At 38.3% G+C, this 22012-nt stretch overlaps 1 protein-coding gene across 5 annotated transcripts in view; it reads right to left on the bottom strand.

The window, feature by feature from the left end:
• PLEKHH2 (pleckstrin homology, MyTH4 and FERM domain containing H2) overlaps positions 1-22012 on the bottom strand; it is a 125247-nt gene that overhangs the window by 97841 nt on the left and 5394 nt on the right. For 3 of the 5 annotated variants that reach the window (XM_015112245.3, XM_077959659.1, XM_077959660.1), the window contains one exon: positions 19778-19907. The exons of 1 other annotated variant lie outside the window; for it this stretch is intronic. In XM_015112245.3, the coding sequence (XP_014967731.2) occupies positions 19778-19900 (123 nt within the window). In that variant the 5' untranslated portion in view covers positions 19901-19907. Of the gene's footprint in view, positions 1-4421; positions 4624-19777; positions 19908-22012 lie in introns of all 5 variants that reach the window. One more of the 5 variants, XM_077959661.1, reaches the window with a different exon arrangement.

The raw sequence follows: 22012 nt of genomic DNA on the forward strand, positions 1-22012 counted from the left end.
AACCTTGCATTAGAAATAGTAGCCAATTGTCAATCAAAGGTAATTCTGCTCCCTTAGAGGGAATGAGTAGAAAATTAAGAGGAAGATTTTCAAATGACCTGTGAAATTAGAGAGGCTATATATAAATGTACATAGAAAAAGGGTTCAAATGCTGAAGTGGAATCAAACTAGGTGACAACTGGTGATGACGCCACTGCTAATCAGGAGGTCATTAGTGACTTTTGTGATTCCAGCTGCACTGTGGAGAAGTGAGGGCATAAGCTGAAATGCAAGAGTCTGAATGAATTAAAATCATTAGGAAGAGCAAATTAAACCTAAAGCCAACAGAAATTTAAAAACTAATAATAAAGATTAGAGGAGAAATTAATAAAATTAAAAACATAAAAACAGAGAAAAATCAATAAAACAAGCTGGTTCTTTAAAAATATCAATACAATTGATAACTCTCTAACCAGACTAATAAAGCAAAAAAGAAAACAGACACAAATTATCAGTATCAGTAATGTAAAGGGAGACATCACCACAGACCCCACAGATGCTAATGAAATAACAATATTATGAACTACTTCATGCTCATAAATTGAATAAAATAGCAAAGCTCATTTAAGAAGAAATAAGTTAGCTTAATAGCCCAATGTCTATTAAATAAATCACACTTGTAGTTAAAAACTTTCCCACAAAGGAAACTCCAGGACTGGACGGTTTCACTTGTGAATTCTACCCAAAAATGTATGGAAGAATGAATAGAAACTCAACAAAAACTCTTCCAGAACATAAGAGAAGGGAATGCTTCCTAACACATTTTATAAGGCCAGTATTGCCAAAACTAGAAAAAGATTAGACTAATATCCTTGTGAATACAGATGCAAAAATCTTTAACAAAATATCAGCAAATCCAATCTAAACATACACAATAAAGATAATATGTCATGATTAAGTGGGGTTTATCCTAGGAATGCAAGGTTGTTTTAACATTTGAAAAATAAACCAATGTAGTTCATCATGTCAAGAGGCTAGAAAAGAAATATCATTTCAATAGACGAAGAAAAATCATCTGACAAAATTCAACATCCATTCACAATAAAAATCTCTTAACAAACTAAAAATATAAGGAATTTCTGATACCTAATAAAAGGTATCTACAAAAAAACCTATAACTAACATCATACTTAATGGGAAAGACTGAATGCTTTCCCCGACAAGAATATCATTTTACCACTTTTACTCAAGGTTTTACTGCAGGTGCTAACCAATGTAATAGCCAAGAAAGAAACATAAAAAGCGTATATATTGCAATGGAAGAAATAATTCAATATTTATTCACAGATGACATGACTATCTGCACATAAAGTCCCAAATAATCTACAAAAGAACTAATAAATGAGTTTATTAAGGTCATAGGATACAAGGTCAATATACAAAAATCTGCTGTATTTCTATATAAGAGCCATAAACGGCCAGGCGTGGTGGCTCACGCCTATAATCCCAGCACTTCGGGAGGCCGAGGTGGGTGGATCACCTAAGGTCAGTTCTAGACCAGCCTGGCCAACATGGTAAAACCCTGTCTCTACTGAAAATACAAAAATTAGCTGGGCATGGTGGCAGATGCCTATAATCCCAGCTAGTCGGGGGCAGAGGCAGGAGAATCGCTTGAACCCGGGAGGCAGAAGTTGCAATGAGCCAAGATCGTGCCATTGCACTCCAGCCTGGGGGACAAGAGCGACATTTCGTCTCAAAAAAAAAAAAAAAGGTTAAAAGAAAATAAGAGCAATAAACAGTTGAAATTAGAATTTAAACAACAGTAGCATTTACAAAAGTATCAAAACCATAAAATACTTAGGTACGAATGTAACAAAATAAGCACAATATTTGTATGCTGAAAACCACAATATACTGATTAGGAAAATTAAAGAAGAGCTAAATAAATGGAGAGTTAAACTATGAGTCAGAAGACTCGATATTATTGTCAGTTCTCTTCCAGTTGACCTATAGATTCCACCCAGTCTAATCAAAATCCTAGCAGGCCTTTCTGCACAAATTAAGAAGAAGAATCTGAAATTGGCATAGAAATGCACAGGACCTAGAATCGCTTAAACAACTTAGAAAAAGAAAATAGAATATTTATAATACCTGACATCAAGACTTATAAAATTGCAATAGTAGTCAAAAGAATGATATTTGGGTAAAAACAGACATATTAGATGAATAGAACAAAATAGGGTTCAGAAATATACTTTAAAATATGCAATTTTTTCCCCAATTTTTATTGGTTTACTCTATCTTCATTGTCAGATCATATAGCCATCACATACTACAATCTCCCTAGTTACTCTAGTTGTCTGAACCTCATTCTCTAAATTTCTTAGGGAGAACTCCTAGGAACAATATTTTCTGAGTTCTTTAACTGCTAATAGCTGCTTCCTATGCCCTTTATAGTTGAAAGCCAGTTCTGCTTAACACAAAATCCTTGGATCATATGTGCTTTCCTTGATATCTGAAACATGGTATTCCATGTTCTCCTGGCATAAAGCATTACTATCAGTGTAACAACATAATTTTATTCTCCTAATGATATAAAGGTCATGTTTTTATTTTTGCCTAAATACCTAAAGAATGTTTTCTTTTTCTTTAACATTCAGTATTTTGATGAAAAATATGCCTTGAAGTAGGTCATTCTAGGTTAATGTTCTCAGCCACATGATCCCCTATTTCAATATGCAACATTTTGCTTTTTTAAGTTTCTGTAAACTTTTCTTAAATTATACTGTTTGCATTTGTTTCATTCCCTTGTTTTGATTTTTTTCTTCAGGGGCTTCTTTTATCTGTATATTGTATCTTCTTTGCTTATCTTCAATACTAGTCATTGTTTCAAATCCTTTTTACCTTTCCTCACTTTGATGTTTAAAAGTTTCTGGGAGACTGAGACATGAGAATCACTCAAACCCAGGAGGTGGAGGTTGCAGTGAGCTGAGATCACACCACTGCATTCTAGCCTGGGCAACAGAGTGAGACTCCGTCTCAAAAAAAAAAAAAAAGTCTCTTCCTTTTCACCTTGATTTCTCATTAAAGCATTATGTGTTGAGTTTATCAATTCTTTTGCTGACCCAGAAGTTCTACTTAAGAGAAATAAAGAATACAGCTAAATGATAGAGGCCATTCACTAAAAACTATACACCTTATGTCATACTGATGCTCTAAAATAGGCAAAACTAAAGGTCCAGAAACTATATCAGTGATTGCCAGGGCTTAGAGTTTGAGAAGAAGACAGACTGTTAAGGCATAGGAGGGAAATTTCTGAGGTGATGGAAATAGTGTGTATGCTGATTGTGGTAGTGGTTACGGAATCGTGTATATTTGCCAAAACTCTGAACAAAAACACCCAAAAGGGTGACTTTTACATATGTACTCAATTAACTTGACCAAAAATTTTTTTTTAAAAGTACGTTGCAGGCCAGGCACAGTGGCTCACACCTGTAATCCCAGCACTTTGGGAGGCCAAGGTGGGTGGATCACTTGAGGTCAGGAGTTCGAGACCAGCCTGGCCAACAGGGTGAAACACTGTCTCTACTAAAAACACAAAAATTACCTGAGTGTGGTGGTGCGTGCCTGTAGTCCCAGCTACTTGGGAGGCTGAAGTAGAAGAATCACTTGAACCTGGGAGGCAGAGGTTGCCAGTGAGCCCAGATCACGCCACTGCACTCCAATGCAGTGAGAGTCTGTCTCAAAAAAACAAAAACAAAAAAAAGTACCTTGCAACCCCAAATTCCAAAACATACAAAGAAAACTAAGAAATACAGATAACAGTATCAATGGTCAAAAGACCAATTTAGTCTGGTAAAATAAAAATGATAACACCGTGTGAAAGACTTTAGATTTCTTATGTTTAGGATTGTCAAAGAGATGAAATGAGAATGACATCTATTTTTTAAAAGACAAGAATTGAAAAAAAGAAGAAAAACAGCAGGAAGGTATTAAACAAGAACAAGCAGGCAGGAAAATAAACCAGTTTAAAGTCTTGGCCAAGCTTGGTGGCTCACGCCTGTAATCCCAACATTTTGGGAGGCTGAAGCAGGTGGATGGCTTGAGCCCAGGAGTTCGAGACCAGCCTGGGCAACATGGCAAAAACATCACTTCTACCAAAAAAAAAAAAAAATACAAAAATTAGCCAGGCATGGTGGCATGCACCTGTATTCCCAGCTACTCAGGAGACTGAGGTGGGAGGATCGCTTCAGCCCAGGAGGTCAAGGCTGCAGTGAGATGAGATCAAGTTACTGCACTCAGGCCCAGGCAACAGAGTGAGACTCTGTTTCAAAAAAAGGAAAAAAAGTCTTAAAAATTTAGAAATACACAGTCACTGAAAGAGAAAAAACTCAATAGATGGTTCAGTAGCCAGCTTCTAAATGGCTCTCAACGATCCTCACCTTCTGGTAATCACACCCATGTGTAGTTTCTTCCTTCACAACATAGGGCTGACCTTTGCAACCAACAGGATATTGTGGAAATGATGAAGTATGACTTCTGAGGGTAGGTCATAAAACGCACTGCATCTTCCACCTTGCATTCTCTTGGATGACTTGCTCTGGGGGAAGCCAGCCACCATGCTGTGAGAACCCTCAAGCAGTCCTGTGGAGACATCCATACACTTAGGGACTGAGGCTTCCTACCAACAGCCAATACCAATTTGCCAACAACCATTTTGGTGAACCACTGAAAGTGAACCCTTCAGCTCCAGTCAAGCCTTCAGATTACTACATCCCAGACCAACATTTTGATTGCAACCTCATCGAAGACATAAGCTAAGTCGCTCCCAAATTTCTAATCCGTAGAAACTGTGCAAGATAATAAATGTTTACAGTTGTTTTAAGCCATGAAATTTTGGGGTTGTTAATACAGCAATAGATAATACAGATGAAGTAAACTCTACTCTGAACACAGGAGAAGAGAGAGCTCATAACATGAAAAATTGTACAAAGAATTCACGTATTATTTAATACGTATGAATGTGAAAAATATAAATTACCAGATTTAAGAGATATACAGAGACTTCAAAGTAATGGGAAGAAGCAGAAGAAAAAAAGTGAGCAAATAGGAATAGCACAATTATGCTGAAAGATAAAAGTACACTCCCTGTACAATGCAGAATAATTGCCTAAGGCCTGTATGTTTTATTTTAAAAAATGAAATGAAAGCTCAAGATAGTAATACAAAGGAAGATGAAGAAATATTCAATGGGTAGTCGAATAATGTGAAGATCACTGTTCAGAAGACAGAAAATGATATTGTATTAACTTTAGCTTCTGCAAGGACAATTTATATATGTATGTGTTATAATTTAAAGTGTAGGCACAATTGTAGACATGGAAGAAGGAGGGCAAAACAGTGTTTACCCTTAAAATTTTAAGACACACCTTTAATATAAATTATTATCTGCCCTACCCTACACCAGTCTGCCCAGTGTCTATCAATGCTGCAGATACTGGGAATACATTTAGAGATCATCTTCTGCAGGGTCCACCCTCTTGAAGTACAGACAGACCTGCATGGTGCACTACATGTGAAACTTGAAAACAATTCAATTTCTCAATAGACAGAAACAAGTTTATGTTAGACAACCAGAAGGTGATCCAGTAACTCCTATCCCACGTGCTGTTTTTCCATGGGATGTCCTCCATCAAGAGATAGAGAATATTTCCCCTTCCCTTAACACTGGGCCACCCTGTGATGGGCTTTGGTTGTTAGAGTGCTTTGTACCTTTTGAGACTGGGCCTGAAGAGATTTGCAGCTTCCACTTGCTGTTTCTTGGAGCCCTCAATCACCATGGAAAAAGATCTGGCTGCCTTGGGATCGGTTTAGCAGGGTGGCTAGGATAGTTTCCAGTTGTTTCACCACTCCCAGCTGAGGCATCAGATATGTGAGTGAAATCAAGGTGTGGCGGCGTGCGCCTGTAATCCCAACTTCTTGGAAACACCTGTAATCCCAACTACTTGGAAGGCAGAGACAGGAGGCCAGGAGACCTAGACATCCAAGTGAAATCATCTTGGATATCCAGACCCAGCTGTCCCAGCACCCACAGTGAGTCCACCCTCCAGCTGATTTGCCAACTGAATGCAGTCACATGAGTGATCCCATTCCACGCCAAACAGAGTAAAAGAACCACCAACAGAATCACGAACAAATAAAATGATTGTTAATTGAAGCCACTAAGGATTTTTTGTTTTGTTTTGTTTGTTTGTTTGTTTGTTTTTTGACATGGAGTTTCCCTCTTGTTGCTCAGGATAGAATGCAGTGGCATGATCTCGGCTCACTGCAAGCTCTGCCTCCTGGGCTCAAGCGATTCTCCTGCCTCAGCCTCCCAAGTAGCTGGGATTACAGGTACTTGCCACCATGCCTGGCTAATTCTTTGTATTTTTAGTAGAGACAGGGTTTCACCATGTTGGCCAGGCTAGTCTCAAACTCCTGACCACAGGTGATCCACCCGCCTCAGCCTTCCGCAGTGCTGGGATTATGGGCGTGAGCTACCGCACCCAGCCCACTACGGTTTTCTTTAATGGACAAAAATTGTATATATTTATTGTGTACAACACGATGTTTTTAAATATGTATACATCGTGGAATGGCTAAATCAATAAAGCTGCTAAGTTTTGAAGTAGTTTTTTATGCAGCAATAGATAACCCCAAGGTTACCCTGTTATGTGTCGACCTGTAAAGATAATCCTCTGACTATTCCTGTGATCATCTATCTGGTCATCATTCCACTGGAAGCCACTCTCATTTTGACATGCAGCTTCTAGGAATATCTTCTCTTAGCTCTCAGTCCTTGGATGTGAAATGGAGAAATTCAGTGTCTCCGCTTCAAGAAGTATACTCAAGAAGTATACTCATAAAAAGTACAGAGCGGCCGGACGCAGTGGCTCACGCCTATAATCCTAGCACTTTGGAAGGCCGAGGTGGGAGGATCACGAGATCAGGAGATCGATACTATCCTGGCTAACACGGTGAAACCCCATCTCTACTAAAAAACCGCAAAAAAATTCGCTGTGCGTGGTGGCGGGCGCCTGTAGTCCCAGCTACTCACGAGGCTGAGGCAGGAGAATGGCCCCGGGAGGCGGAGCTTTCAGTGAGCAGAGATCGCGCCGCTGCACTCCAGCCTGGGCGACAGAGCGAGACTCCATCTCAAAAAAAAAAAAAAAAAAAAAAAAAAGTACGGAGCTTTTCCTAACTTTCCATTCCACAAACTATATAAACATATGCCAAAAATAAATGTATTACACAGATTTGTTTTCAAGTTAAAAAAAAAAAAAAAGTCCATTTAAATCGTTAAGATAGGCTGGGCACAGTGACTCATGCCCACAATCCCAGCACTTTGGGAGGCTGAGGCGGGCAGATCACTTGCGGTCAGGAGTTTGAGACCGGCCTGGCCAACATGGCAAAATTCCATCTCTACCAAAAATACAAAAATTAGCCGACATGGTGGCACACGCCTATAGTCCCAGCTACTCAGGAGGCTGAGGCATGAGAATCACTTGAACCCAGGAGGCGGAGGTTGCAGTGCGCCCATATCATGCCACTGCACTCCAGCCTGGGCAATACAGCGAGACTCTATCCCCCACCCCCCCAAAAAAAACAAAAAAAAAATCACTAAGATACATTCCAAATTAAATAGATGATAAAGTATTAATGGTACAATGATAAGTTAACCTTCAGAGAAAGATTTTTCTGAACAAAGAATGTGTATTTTTTCCTTTTCATGAAAATGCATCTAATATTACAAATTAAAAGTCTGCTCCTGTTGCAAAGCTCAAGAGGTTGTTGAGGGCTGAATTACTCTCCAAGACGAAAAATCTCATTCAGTTGTAATAATCATCCTACTCCAAGTGTTATTTCCAACCCGTCTCCACACCACCTTAGGCTTTCAAAGTAGGTCGTTTTGTGGCAATGTTGGAAAAACCACTAGTTTTCTCTAGGACAAGGTGAGGCATCTGAAGTCTTTCTGGTTACCTGCCATTTTACGGTTTCTAATGGATTCACATAGCATTTAGCATCTTCCATTGTCCATCAAAGATACATAATTACCTACATTTCAAGAGTTTCCTGAAAGTTTAAATTGAAGGTGCTGGTTTGTGTTCTAGAAAATGCCTAGTTTCTAAAGTGTTATCTAAAGAAAAATCAATCCCAGCTATTGTAAGGATTTCAGCAGTTCCTGGTTTTGATACCTTGCTCTCCACTGCTCTTGATTTCCTCACCTTTCCTTCACCAAATCCCCCACCACTACACTACCCTATACAGATTTGTTTTTTAATCATCCCCCACGTTTCCTTGCCGCATTCCAGTTTGAAGTTCTATTATAATGTTATAAAGTATTTGTGCGAGCCTTTTTTCCACCCCCCCCAGGCATCATATCATAGCACTGCAGCCCAGAACTTCCGGGTTCAGGCGATCCTCTTGCCTCAGCCTCCCAAGTAGATGGGGCTACAGGTGTGCACACCACACCTGGCTAATTTTGATTTCTTTATTTTAATTTTTTTGAGACAGAGCCTCACTCTGTTGCCAGGCTGGAGTGCAGTGGCACGATCTTGGCTGGCTCACTGCAACCTCCATCTCCCAGGTTCAAGCAATTCCCCCACCTCAGCCTCCTGAGTAGCTGGGACTACTGGCATGTGCCACTACACCTGACTAATTTTTGTATTTTTAGTAGAGACGGGGTTTTGCCATGTTGTCCAGGCTAGTCTCGAACTCCTGACCTCAAGTGATCTGCCCACCTCAGCTTCCCAAAGTGCTGGGATTACAGGCGTGAGCCACCACGCCCAGCCTATTTTTTAATTTTTTGGTAGAGATGGGGGGGGATCTTACTATGTTGCCCAGGCTGGTCTTGAACTCTTGGCCTCGAGCAATCATCCCACCTTGGCCTTCCAAAGCACTTGGATTATAGACACGAGCCACTGTGCCAGTCAATGCTGGCAACTAAAAAAAAAAAAAAAAAAAAAAAAAGTTAAGGGGACAAGAGTTTTAAGTGGTTACACTTAACAGAAATTCAGTGTATAACAGTCGTCATCTGGCCAGGCGCGGTGGCTCACGCCTGTAATCACAGCACGTTGGGAGGCCAAAGCAGGCGGATCACGAGGTTAGGAAATCGAGACTATCCTGACTAAGACGGTGAAACCCCGTCTCTACTAAAAATATAAAAAATTAGCCAGGCATGGTGGCGGGCACCTGTAGTCCCAGCTACTCGGGAGGCTGAGGCAGGAGAATGGTGTGAACACGGGAGGCAGAGCTTGCAGTGAACCGAGATCACGCCACTGCACTCCAGCCTGGGCGACACAGTGAGACTCAGTCTCAAAAAAAAAAAAAGAAAAAGTCATCATCTCTGTTAATTCCTAGACTGGTATAAATTTTGTTGCTATTCTGATTGCTGTTTTCATCTCTATTATGCTTTTTTAAAGTCAGTTGCTATTGGCATATAGAAATGTGGTTTGTTTTCGTTTTTTGTTTTGAGCATGCCAATCTTATATGCAGGAGGCAAAAGCCGCAGTGAGATGAGATTGCGCGCCACTGCACTCCAGCCTGGACAAAAGCAAGACTCTGCCTCAAAAAAAAAAAAAAAAAAAAAAAAAAGAAAGAAAGAAAAGAAAAAAGAAAAAGAAATTCAATCTAGAGCTTCCAAAAATGCCAGGAGGGAAGAAGGATGGAAACAGGGAGAGATAAAGAAAACTTGATCAACATGACATACAGAAAATAGAATGCATTTATTTTGATTTCAGATATATTTAAAGATATTATTTCCATAGTTGGATAAAGAAATCTGGCTACACACTATTTAAAAGAGCATAATTTTGCCAGGCATGGTAGCTCACGCCTGTGATCTCAGCACTTTGCAAGGCCAAAGCAGGCAGATGGCTTGAGCTCACAAGTTCGAGACAAGTCTGGCCAATATGGCAAATTCCCATCTCTACCAAAAAAAAAACAAAAACCAATACAAAGATTAACTGGGCATGGTGGTATGCACTTACAGTCCCAGCTACTCAAGAGGCTGAGGTAGGAGGATAGCTTGAGCTTGGAGAGGCAGAGGTTGCAGTGAGCTGAGATCTCACCACTGCACTCCAGCCTGGGTGGTAGAGCTAGTCCTTGTCTCAAAAAACCAAAAAGCATATTTAAAACATTTCACTATGAGGTTGAAATTAAAGAGATAGAAAAATAGACCCAAATATTAATTTAAAACAATATTAAAACCAGACAAAACTAGCAATAAAGAGAATCAATAATTATAAATGAAGTAATTCATCAAGAAGATATAACAATCCTGATCCCAAGCACATCTAACATCAAAATATATGTGGCAAATGCTTTGTGACGCATTCTGAAAACTCACAATTGTTATTTTGTTTAGATAATTATTTCCATGGAAACATCCTATTAACATTTCCCCTGAGAAAACTAAACAAGCCCATTTACTTCGCAACTGGATTTACTTTGTGTTTGTTTTTATGTTTCTCAGAGCCTTACTGAATAACATAAAGAAGGCCAGGCGCGGTGGCTCATGCCTGAAATCCCAGCACTTGGGAGGCCAAGGCAGGCAGATCACAAGGTTAAGAGATCATGACCATCCTGGCCAACATGGTGAAACTCCATCTCTACTAAAAATACAAAAAAATTAGCTGGATGTGGTGGTGCACACCTGTAGTCCCAGCTACTCAGGAGGCTCAACTGGCTCCCCTCTCTGCCTGGGCACAGCTGACTTCTTGGGGAGACCCCTCAACTTTCTCCCCTATAGAATCTCCTGTTTCCTGTATCCCACGCCTTCCTTGTTCTTGGTTTACTTCCTCCTTTTAATAAAGCACTCCCTTTGGGGAGTCCTCAGAGAAGTTACATGGGACCTTGAATGTCTTCAAAATATCTTCATTCTACCTTCAAATAAAATTCATAATTGGCCTCGGTACAGAATTCTGGGTTTGATATAATTTTCCTTCAGAATTTTGAAGACATTGTTTCATTATCTTCTAATCTCTAGTGGTGCATTTGAAAGGTCTGAAGCCATTTCAATTCCTGAGGCTTTGTATGTGACCTGTTATTTCTCTCTGAAAGCTTTGCAGAATCCTTTCTTTGATCTCTATATTCTAAACGTTCATTATGATGTACCTTGAGGTGGAAATTATGTTAATCTGTTATGGTAGGTGCTTGATAGACACTTTCAACTTGGAATCTTGTATGCTTCAATTCTAGGAAACTTTCTTGTATTGTTTCATTTATTTTCTCCCCTCTAGTCTTCCTATTACTTGGATCTTGGACATATTGAACTGGACCTCTAAATTTCTCATCTTTTCTCTCCTGTTTTCCATCTCTTTAGTGTTTTGCTTTACTTCCCAGGAACTTTCCCTAAGTTTATATTTCAACCCTGCTCTTAAGTTTGCCATTTTTTTCTACGATGTTTTTGGTTTTCTAAAAGCCCTTATTTATTCTCTGAATACTCCCTGTTTCATGGATGCACTATCCTTTCCTTTCTCTCTGAGAATATTCAGTGATAGAGTTCTGCTCATTTTGTTTTGCTTACTTTTCCCCATATAGGCAATGCTGGTTTTTTCTGATTGTGCCCTATCTTTCATGGTAGAGGCTTTCTTCAGATGTCCAGTCACCCATGATGTGCTACTTAGGTTAAAAGCTGACTAAAAACTTCAGGATGCTCCCTGATGGGAAACTACTGATGTCAGCATCCCTGTTTCTTTCCTCCTGGACTCATGGAGTCCCTAGAGACTTCTATCTCCTCCTGTAGAATAAAGGGTGGCTGCTAGCATTTTAGGAGCCAAGTGGGATAAAGGAGGTTGGGGGTGAAGGGTCAGCTTACCATTAAATATGCATACAGTCAATTAATCCCCCTATTTTTAGTGTAGCAGAGTTCTGGGTAGCATAGCCTAGAATAAGGCTTGGAGAATAAGTCTTGAGCTTCTCCTCCTAAGGGCCAAATGCCCTGCAGAGCCCTGCAAAGACCTAGAGGTGGAGTGATATGTCGGACTGAAAACAGTAGGTATTAATGGAAAAATCTGTGGCCCTTAGAGTCAACTAATTCCTTGAAACCTTCTCTCTTTTCCCCATCTGCCAAATGTCTAGCAGCTAAGCATTTACTTCCTGCTAAAAAAATGGAAAAGTTCTTCTCTTACGAAATTGAATAAATGAACTGGAGTGCACTAGTCCAACAGCTATGCCATCTATGAGCACACCGCCCAGCAGGTACTCTCCCACCCACTCACACTAAAGAAAAAATTGACTGCTAACCAGCAACTGACCAGTTATACATAACTGCCACTTTGCAGGTGTCCTATTCTTAAATATAAATAGACCACTAAAAATCATCAGGCATTTGAGAAAAGTTTGCAACCTGAAAAGTAATTACAAACATAAAAACAGGAAAATAATCCTAGGAGAAAGAAAGATAATTCAGGGAATAGAAGATAACTTTTTAAAAATTCAAATTAGTGTTTAGGAACCAGGAACTTTCAAATACACTATTTCACAGCTATGCTGTGAGACAGGAATTGTTATTCCCATTACAGAGATTAGAAAATTGATGTTCAGAATGAACATGCCTTGTACATGGCTGGGATTTCAGTCTTCATGTTCTGATTCCCTAATGCCCCTTTAGTTGAACCACAGGTGCTATAGAATTTATAAGCCAGATGCACACAGTGTATAGTGATACAGAACTATATGAAAATCAGAGTCCCAAATTAAAAAAAAAAAAGCACACACACACACACACAAAATCTTAGCTGAAAAGCATTTGTCTTGATTTCTGTCCTTTGTCTGCTATTCGTTCAGCCTAGAAATCTTCTATCTGTAACTTAAAGGCATAACATTCATAACAGGAACAATGCAAGTTACATGTTATCAAGGAAGTTATCACAGAAAGAAACAAAGGGATAGAGATATAACCAAGAGAAGCTAAATTTGAGATTTAAGGGACGGGTGTGTGGTTCACACCTGTAATCCCAGAACTTTGGGAGGCCAAGGTGGGTAGATCGCAAGGTCAGGAATTCAAGACCAGCTTGGCCAAGACAGTGAAACCCTGTCTCTACGTAAATACAAAAATTAGCCAGGCACAGTGGTGGGCACCGGTAATCCCAGCTACTTGGGAGGCTGAGGCAGGAGAACCACTTGAACCTGGGACACAGAGGTTGCAGTGAGCCGAGATAGCGCCACTGCACTCTAGCCTGGGCAACAGAGCAAGAATCCATGTCAAAAAAAGAAAAAAGAAATCTGAGATTCTAACAGAATTCTGCCACTGCCTAGAAAAAACTAAGTGCTCTCTCTCCAGATGTTGGATGATTTACTTATACAACAATGGTTGAAGAAGGCATAATGAATACATATAACAGAAACTCAATGTTTACTGAACAAAATGAATGAATGAATGAACGAATGAATGAAAAGATTTTAACTCCAAAAAATTATGATGTGTGGATAAACTTTGATAAAGGGTAATCACTACATTTTCACAATCTATGTTACAGATTATAAATTCTGAACACTTCACATTGTATTAATGTAAATATACATTAGGTATATCCAATAAAACTTAGATTATTTTAAAACCAGTTTAAATATAAGAGTAGTATGAAAGGTAATGCTGACTGGGCGCAGTGGCTCACGCCTGTAATCCCAGCACTTTGGGAGCCCAACGTGGGCAGATCACGAGGTCAGGAGTTTGAGACCAGCCTGGCCAACATAGTGAAACCCTGTCTCTACTAAAAATACAAAAAATTAGCCAGGCATGGTGGTGCAAGCCTGCAGTCCCAGCTACTTGGGAGGCTGAGGCAGGAGAATCGCTTGAACCCGGGAGGCAGAGGCTGCAGTGAGTCGAGATCGCACCACTGCACTCCAGTTTGGGCGACAGAGTGAGACTTTATCTCAAAAAAAAAAAAAAGAAGAAAAAGAAAAGAAGAAAGGTAATGCTTTGTTTTTGAGTGATTGTTTATATTAATATAATCATTCATGCTGGACAATAACTTTGCAAAATACTCAAAAAAGCAACGCAGACAATATTCATGTAAGTTTATACTTTCACAATAGAGAATATGATGTAACCCTTGGGCCAATTCCATAGCCAATCTATCTTAAGTCAGTAAAAGAAACCTGAAATGGCCGGGCACAGTGGCTCACACCTGTAATCCCAGCACTTTGGGAGGCCAAGGTGAGCAGATCAGTTAAGGTCAGGAGTTTGAGACCAGCCTGGCCAACAATGGTGAAACCCCTTCTCTACTAAAAAGACAAAAATTAGCTGGGCATGGTGGTGCATGCCTGTAGTCCCAGCTACTCGGGAGGCTGAGGCAGGAGGATCACTTGAACCCGGGGGCAGAAGGTACCACTGCACTCCAGCCTGGGCGACAAAGCAAAACTCCGTCTCAAAAAAAAAAAAAAGAAAAGAAAAGAAAAGAAAGGAAAGGAAGAAAAGAAAAAGAAAAAAAAGAAAAACAAACCTGAAATGATCTATTGTCCCATATCAGGCTTTGGACAAAAATAAGTATTTTATGAACAGGCCAATTATGTAATAACAAAATGAAGCAGCAAATTCTAAGCCTAGTGCTTAATTTACTACTACAGAAGTACCCTCTGTAGCCAAAGTGAACTTAGCAACAAGTGGCAGAGGGAAATTTGCCATTGAGCCTGTATTCTTACAGAGCCTCTCACTGTTAAAGGGATCATACACAAATAAATTTGTTTAATGGATTGGTTAATTTAGGTGGAATCCTGTAGGATCTTCACATCCACTGATGTGGACAGCAGTTCCCTGCCACGTGTCTCTCTTCCTGTCTTTTCCCCCACAGACCCCGTGAAACATTCTACCACCAAACATTATTTTATGTTTTTATAATAAATATCTTCAACCAGTAACCAAAGATGTGACATTTAAATTAGCCTGTACAGTCTCATTGTTAGTATATGTAGAATTTCCATTAGACACTGTGAAACATTAGGCAAGCCAGTAGAGTAACTGAGGGAATGTATAATTTAAATAGGTTAATCATGATATTGTACTGGATTGTTGGGTAAAAGCATATGCTATGCTGTCCAAGGACTCCTTATTCCTGTGACACAATCCAAGGCTGCTTCAAGGGGATCACAATCACAAAAGAAATGCCAAGTGGCAGGAAATTCCAAATGGCAATGCCGCATCAGGTAGAGGTAGCATGAGGTTATGCGAGCCATGCTGATGTCCAAAAGGAAAATTCTTCATATTTTTCTCCCTTTCCTTTTCACTGAAAATCTAACTCATAGGAAATAACATTTCACTTCAACTTACAAAGAAACTTTCCCTTTTCCCTCCCTGACTCAGAAAACTAACTAGTAATATTGTAAAGTAGGAAAACTACTTAAATCTCAGCTTCCCTGAAGAGTTTATATTTGGCATACTAGGGATATTTCCAACACCATTCCTTAAATTCCTCTAAAGACCTCTCCCACTTACAGCAGCATTTGCCCAAGACTTCAATAAGGCCTTTTTCTTCACAAGCTTCAATGTTCTAAGTTACTTGGAAACTGTGATGAAAAAAATAGGTGCAAAACAACTTTTCTAAAAGATCCCATGTATTCTCCAACTTCATCTCCAAAAATATAGGGCATATATAATTGAAATTCATCTCTAATCATAAAAACACCTAGATCATCTCACATATTTTTCTGTAAAAAATTCAGAAATACATCTGCTATAAATATGTAATTACATTTACGGCCAGGCATGGTGGCTCATGCCTGTAATCCCAGCACTTTGGGAGGCCGAGATGGGTAGATCACTTGAGGTCAAGAGTTCAGGACCAGCCTGGCCAACATGGTGAAACCCCGTCTCTAACAAAAATACAAAATTAGCCTGATGTGGTGACCCGTGCCTGTAATGCCAGCTACTTGGGAGGCTGAGGTGGGAGAATTACTTGAATCCAGGAGGTGGAAGTTGCAGTGAGCCGAGATTGCACCACTGCACTCCAGCCTGGGCAACAGAGTGAGACCCTGTCTCTCTCTCTCACACACACACACACACACAAATGTAATTACATTTAGGTCACCTCCCCATTCACTTAACCAGTGTGTCCATTCAGAAAGACACAGGAAAAAAAGCCAGGCACGGTGGCTCACGCCTGTAATCCCAGCACTTTGGGAGGCCAAGGTGGGCGGATCACGAGGTCAGGAGTTCAAGACCATCCTGGCCAATATGGTGAAACCCCGTCTCTACTAAAAATACAAAAATTAGCCAGGCGTGGTGGTATGTGCCTGTAGTCCCAGCTACTCATTAGGCTGAGGCAGAAGAATCACTTGAACCTGGGAGGTGGAGGTTGCAGTGAGCTGAGATCACGCCACTGCACTCCAGCCTGAGCAACAGAGCAAGACTCCATTTCAAAAAACCAAACCAAACAAAACCAAAAAACAGAAAGACATAGGAAAATAATAATGAGTTACTTCTATGTGCCAGACACTCTACTAGCTACATCACAAGTCTGAAAGATCTACAGTCTAACGGCAGCTCTGCTTTTTGTTAGCTGTGTGATATTGGGCATGCTACTCAATTACTCTCAGCCTTAATATTAATTCTCTGGATTGAGGATAATAACAATCACCTCATAGAGTTCCTGTGGGGTTTAAACTAGTTGATGGTTGCAGTAAAGACTTAGGAACCATATTTGGCCCCAAGGGTCAGCGTCCTATACCCATAACCAATAAAGTGGAACTAAGAACTAGAACTGTTGCAGGAAAGAGAAGTTGGCCACAATTCCTGGCAAAGAGCTAAAGAACCAAATTAGTATTCTCTCAAGAATCTTCAGCCTTGGGCCTGCATCCATTTAGGGGGAAAGTATAGAGCACTATTAGGGAGAAGCCCTGGGGCTGACTGGTGCTAACACAAAACCAAAGAGGTGGATAGGACCAGACCAGTCTCTGGAATGCAACATTTGACTGAAGTTGGCACTTAAAAGTAATGCCATGGGGTTTGCTTAAGTAATGTTATGTAAATTGTTAATATTACATACATACATACATACATACATACATACATACATACACACACAGGTACCTGCCCCCAAGCAGAAGTGGATTTTTATGTTGCATGGCTGAATAGAGAACAGAATGGATGAGTGAATAGATATATCAGAGAAGGCAAGGAAGGTGAAAATTAGAAAGGCCATAGAGGGTGATGGCTAAGCCTTCAGGCTTAAAAAGGCAGAATGCCTGGGTTTGAATCTTGGCTCCCTTATTCACTTTTTGGTGTGAACTCAGTCAAGTTAAATAACTTTTCTATGCCTAAGTTTCCTCTTCTGTAAATGTGGATATTAGTAGCTACCTCGTAGGATAGTTAAAAGGATTTAAAAGTTTATATATTTAAAGCACTTAGAAGATTTCTTGGCATAGTAAGCATCAGTTTCCTAATCTATAAAATGAGCACAACAAAATGTATTACTTCACAAGTTGTTATAAGAATTAAATAAATCATACCTATACAGTGCTTATCCTATACATAATAAATCAATAAATATTAGGTATTTTCATTAAAACATGGATGGAGACCAAAATAAATTTTTAAACCTGAGAAAAATATTCATAATAGAATATAATAGAAAATGTTGTGAAAATCCTTATTCTTGTGTTGAATATATTTACTGGGAAGCCATGAGTAACCTGGCACATTTATCTACTTTCCAATGTGTAAAACACATCAGAATAATTCCATTTCTTAGATCTGCCAAAGAATTTATGTCACAGATACAAACTACAGACCAAAAAAAAAGAAAAAAGAAAATTAAAGAAAAAGAAACCACAACTAGAACAGCAATTCTGAAATAATATTCCTATCAATGCTCATTCACTGACAAAGAAAACATTTAATTTAATAGCATAAAATTAATAATAAAAAAGCTCTTTTACTTATAGAGAAATTATTGGAGATAACAACACTTGTATTATTTTTAAAATGGGCACTCATTGAGAAACTTGCTGCAATATGCTTTCTAAAGAACAGAACAAATGTTGCCAAAAAATTTAGAATTTAAAGGTTAACTAATTGGAACCCAAATAAGGTGATACCTTCTACTTAGTTCATAAGGAAGCCAAATGAGTACAGAAGTCAAGAAAACCAGGAAAATTTTGAGAGGGATTCTGTGGTCAACAGTGTCAACTGCTGAGAGGCTTAGGCAACAACTGGGAAGTGTCTATGAGGTTTAGTAACAAGGACATAATTGGTGAATCTTGACAAAAATCACTGTATGGGGCAGTTGGAGTTGTTGAAAATAACCAGATAAATCATAGTACAACATGGAAAATGATTTTCATTGAGAGAAGAGCAAAAGATAAAAGATGAGTCACTAAGTTATGTTAGAAAAAACTTCTCCAACTTGTCGATACTCAAACTGGGATTTTATAAGCTATACTTTTGCTGGAATATCAATAAATAAAGCACACTGAAGTTCAGGATTGATTCATTGATTGACTACTGAGTCATCCTTGACCCAAAGTGAGTAAGGATAACTTTAGTCTTTCACATAAAAGATGTTAAAGCCCAAAAGTTTGAGATGATATATATGCAAGCTTAGACTGAATGATGTTTCACTGAATTTTATTAGAATAATTCTGCACTAAGAGATTCTTGGCTAGCAATGAAAATAATATTTAATACCTTTTTTGGAAATATGATATATGTATCAGTCTCTATCCCTAAAGGATTATGCAGACTATTGTTTCAGAAACCACCTGTAAGTTCCTCTGATCAATTCTGAATAACCACTAATATCATTCATCCATTCATACAGACAGTGCTGTCCGATAAAAATATAATATGAGCCACAGGTGTAATTTTTAATTTTCTAATACACACATTTAAAAAGTAAAAAGAGGTAGGTAAAATTAATTTTAATATTGCCTATTTACCCAATATCCAAAATATCATTTTGACATATAATCAATATAAAAATTATTCCTGAGATATTTTACATTCTTTCTTTCATGCTAAAACTTTGAAATCCAGTATTTATTTTACTTTTGCAACACATCTCAATTCGAATTAGCCTTATTTGAAGTGTTGAACATCCATCTACATGTGGCTAGGGGCTACTGTATTGGACAGCACAGGTCTAGAATGCAAGTTCCCTGGAAATAGGAATATGGATTGTCTTGTTCACATATGTAACTGTAGTATTAAGAATGGTGTCTAACACATAATTAGCCCTCAAAGAATATTTGTTGAATGAATAAATGAACAAATCTATTGGTTTTATACACATACTTGCAAAAAAGTTCCTGTAATATAAATGAAATTCTAATTACATGATTAGAAAAGCATACAATTATGTTAAACTCAGTTCTAGCCCAGGCGAGAATTTAGTAATATATACTTAGTCAACACAGATTCCTAAGTAGATACATCTTTCAAATACGGTATAAACACATTTTACTACCAATAGATAATTTTTTCTATAATCCCCTCAATGTGATTTTTATAAACATTTAGTAGATCAAAGCTGTCATACTCCTCTAATAAAATCAAATAAATTATAGCTTTCTCTCTGGAATGAATGAAGTCTACAGTCATCAAACACACACAGTCCTCACATACGCCACTAGCATTTGCAAATAAATATTTTTTGTCTTAAAGTTCAATCTACCCTAACACTGGCAAAGAATATGCCAAATATAGCTTCAAACACTTGATAAAAATTAAATCCAACCCCCAAAGTACTGAGATTATTTAATATATATGAAACAGGCCCTCAATAGCTGACATTTAATAACAAAGCTTAGGGAGAAAGCTTACCTTCTCTGCTAAGAGCTCTCGTATCTTGCTCGCTTGAACTCTAAATTTCATGAGCTGGGACTCCAGAGCTACGCATCGTTCTTTCCAATCTACTGGTCCTTCTGACTCAGAAAGCTCTGCCATATTTATTCTAAAAAAAAAACCCAAAATAACAAAAAGAAGCAAAACATTCAAATGGTACAACACAATTAACATGCAGGATAATTTGTTAAATTATCCGATGTACACATTCTAATCACTGTCTAGTGTGATCCATGTACAAGTTTTAAATTCTAAGGCGAATTCCAGAACTGGTGAGGGCTTACGGAAAGAACTTAGTGGGAAATAGGAGACTAAGGCTGGAGCCCAACTATGCTACTTAACCTTTCTAGGTCTCAGTTTAGCCAGTCCAGAAAAAGGGGCATGTTGACAACAAACCATTATTCCTTGTGGATATGTAGTGAGGAACAAATGAAGTACTGCTATTTCTAGTAGAACAACAGACAGTATAACACCACCACATAAACACAGGGTGTTATTATTTTAGCTGTGCCTAACAGATAAGATTGTTTGAATCTATCAGCTCATAATTTACCATATTCTGAAATTTAAGGAAGTATTACAGTTTGATTCAATTGCTACAATTTACAGTTTGGATTTTTACTATAATGATTCCTTATCACCACTCTCAATTTGGCCAGGTCCAGGTTAAGTCTTTCAAGCCAGAGGTCCTTTGGCGTATTTAAGGGTAAGTTGTTGTGATCCTGACAAGTTTGCATAATTTTTATTTGACGTAAGAGAAGGCATATGAACATGCAATTTGGAGTTAGCCATATGAAGTAAATCTGGAATTCATGTTTTCCATATTAACTTTCCTTTTGGAGGAGATTAATTGCAGGGAGAAGCACCGTAAGGGAGACGACAAGATGCAAGGGAATTGGTTCTAAAATTCTGAAGTGTTACTTGATTTTGGAAGCATGATGGTTTCTGGCTCTGAGATTCATAAAGCTAGTTTTAAATGTTTGGTAATATTTAATCAGGCTATTTTTAATAAGCAGCCTAATAAAGTATTTCTGAATTCCTCTTGCTATGAACTGCCCTGCTATGAAATTTACATTAGGAATGGAAAGCCTCTGTTACGAAGAACTGTGACAGCAAAACTCTCAGAGCCCTGGAATGGAACTGCAGTTGAAGTATACTATTCTTTTGTTTTCTAAAAATATAACCACATTGATTTTCCCAGTATTTAGTGTAATATAGCACCCTCCCTAATCCTATACCAGTTTTTAAAAACTTTATGCTGCTAAAAACCCACTAAAAGATTATTTTCCTAGCATAAAGACTGTTTTGTACTTAAATTTTCACATTAATACTGACAATATCATTCAGTACGTGAGAAATAAATATAAGCAGAATTATTCTTAAAAGACTACAACATTTATTAAGAGCACCCCAACCTGTTAAAGCCTTCAGATGTCCCTAAATTCTAGCCTTAATTTAAAGGAAACGTATTACTGTAGAGCTGGAAGTCATTCTCTTTTCATTTCTTTGTTTTCATAGAATCCTCGCCCCATTGTTTTCTGAGGTTTTTCCTAAGGAGATTAACCTTAATAACCTTTTCCATTACCCATATTAGCATTTATGATTAATGATTCACACTGGCATTTACTAGCAATGATTTAGGAGTAGATAATGCAGTTTGTTGATCACAAACATGTTCACAGTTCTGGGGCTGCTTCATTTTTCTCCTTATTAGCTTTACAGTGAACAGGGAAAGAAAATATGGATGCAATACTAGAAAATGAAAAGTAGTCCTGAAAGGGGCATCTTTAAGTCTTGAACTATCATATAATTCCGCAGAAATGTAGGAATACTCTTCAGCTTAAGCAATAAGAGGAGTCTATTTACCCATTTGTTAATAGATTAATATTGATTAATTTTTGCTCTCCATGTAAAATAACTTGCTTATGTCCTACAGTAAAGTGTCCACAATTTTAAAAATAACATGAAGAGTGCATATTTTTCAACAAATTGAAATCAATCAATGTAATGCACCATGTGAATAATATAAAGGACAAAAGGTTAATATTGGTCAATTTTTGCTCTACATGTAAAATAACTTGCTTACGTCCTACAGTAAAATGTCTACAGTTTTAAAAATAATATGAAGAGTGCATGTTTTTCAACAAATTGAAATCAATCAATGTAATGCACCAAGTGACTAGAATAAAGAACAAAAACCCAGATGATCATTTC

The sequence above is a fragment of the Macaca mulatta genome, chromosome 13 (genome assembly GCF_049350105.2).
Source record: "Macaca mulatta isolate MMU2019108-1 chromosome 13, T2T-MMU8v2.0, whole genome shotgun sequence".
NCBI lineage: Eukaryota > Metazoa > Chordata > Mammalia > Primates > Cercopithecidae > Macaca > Macaca mulatta.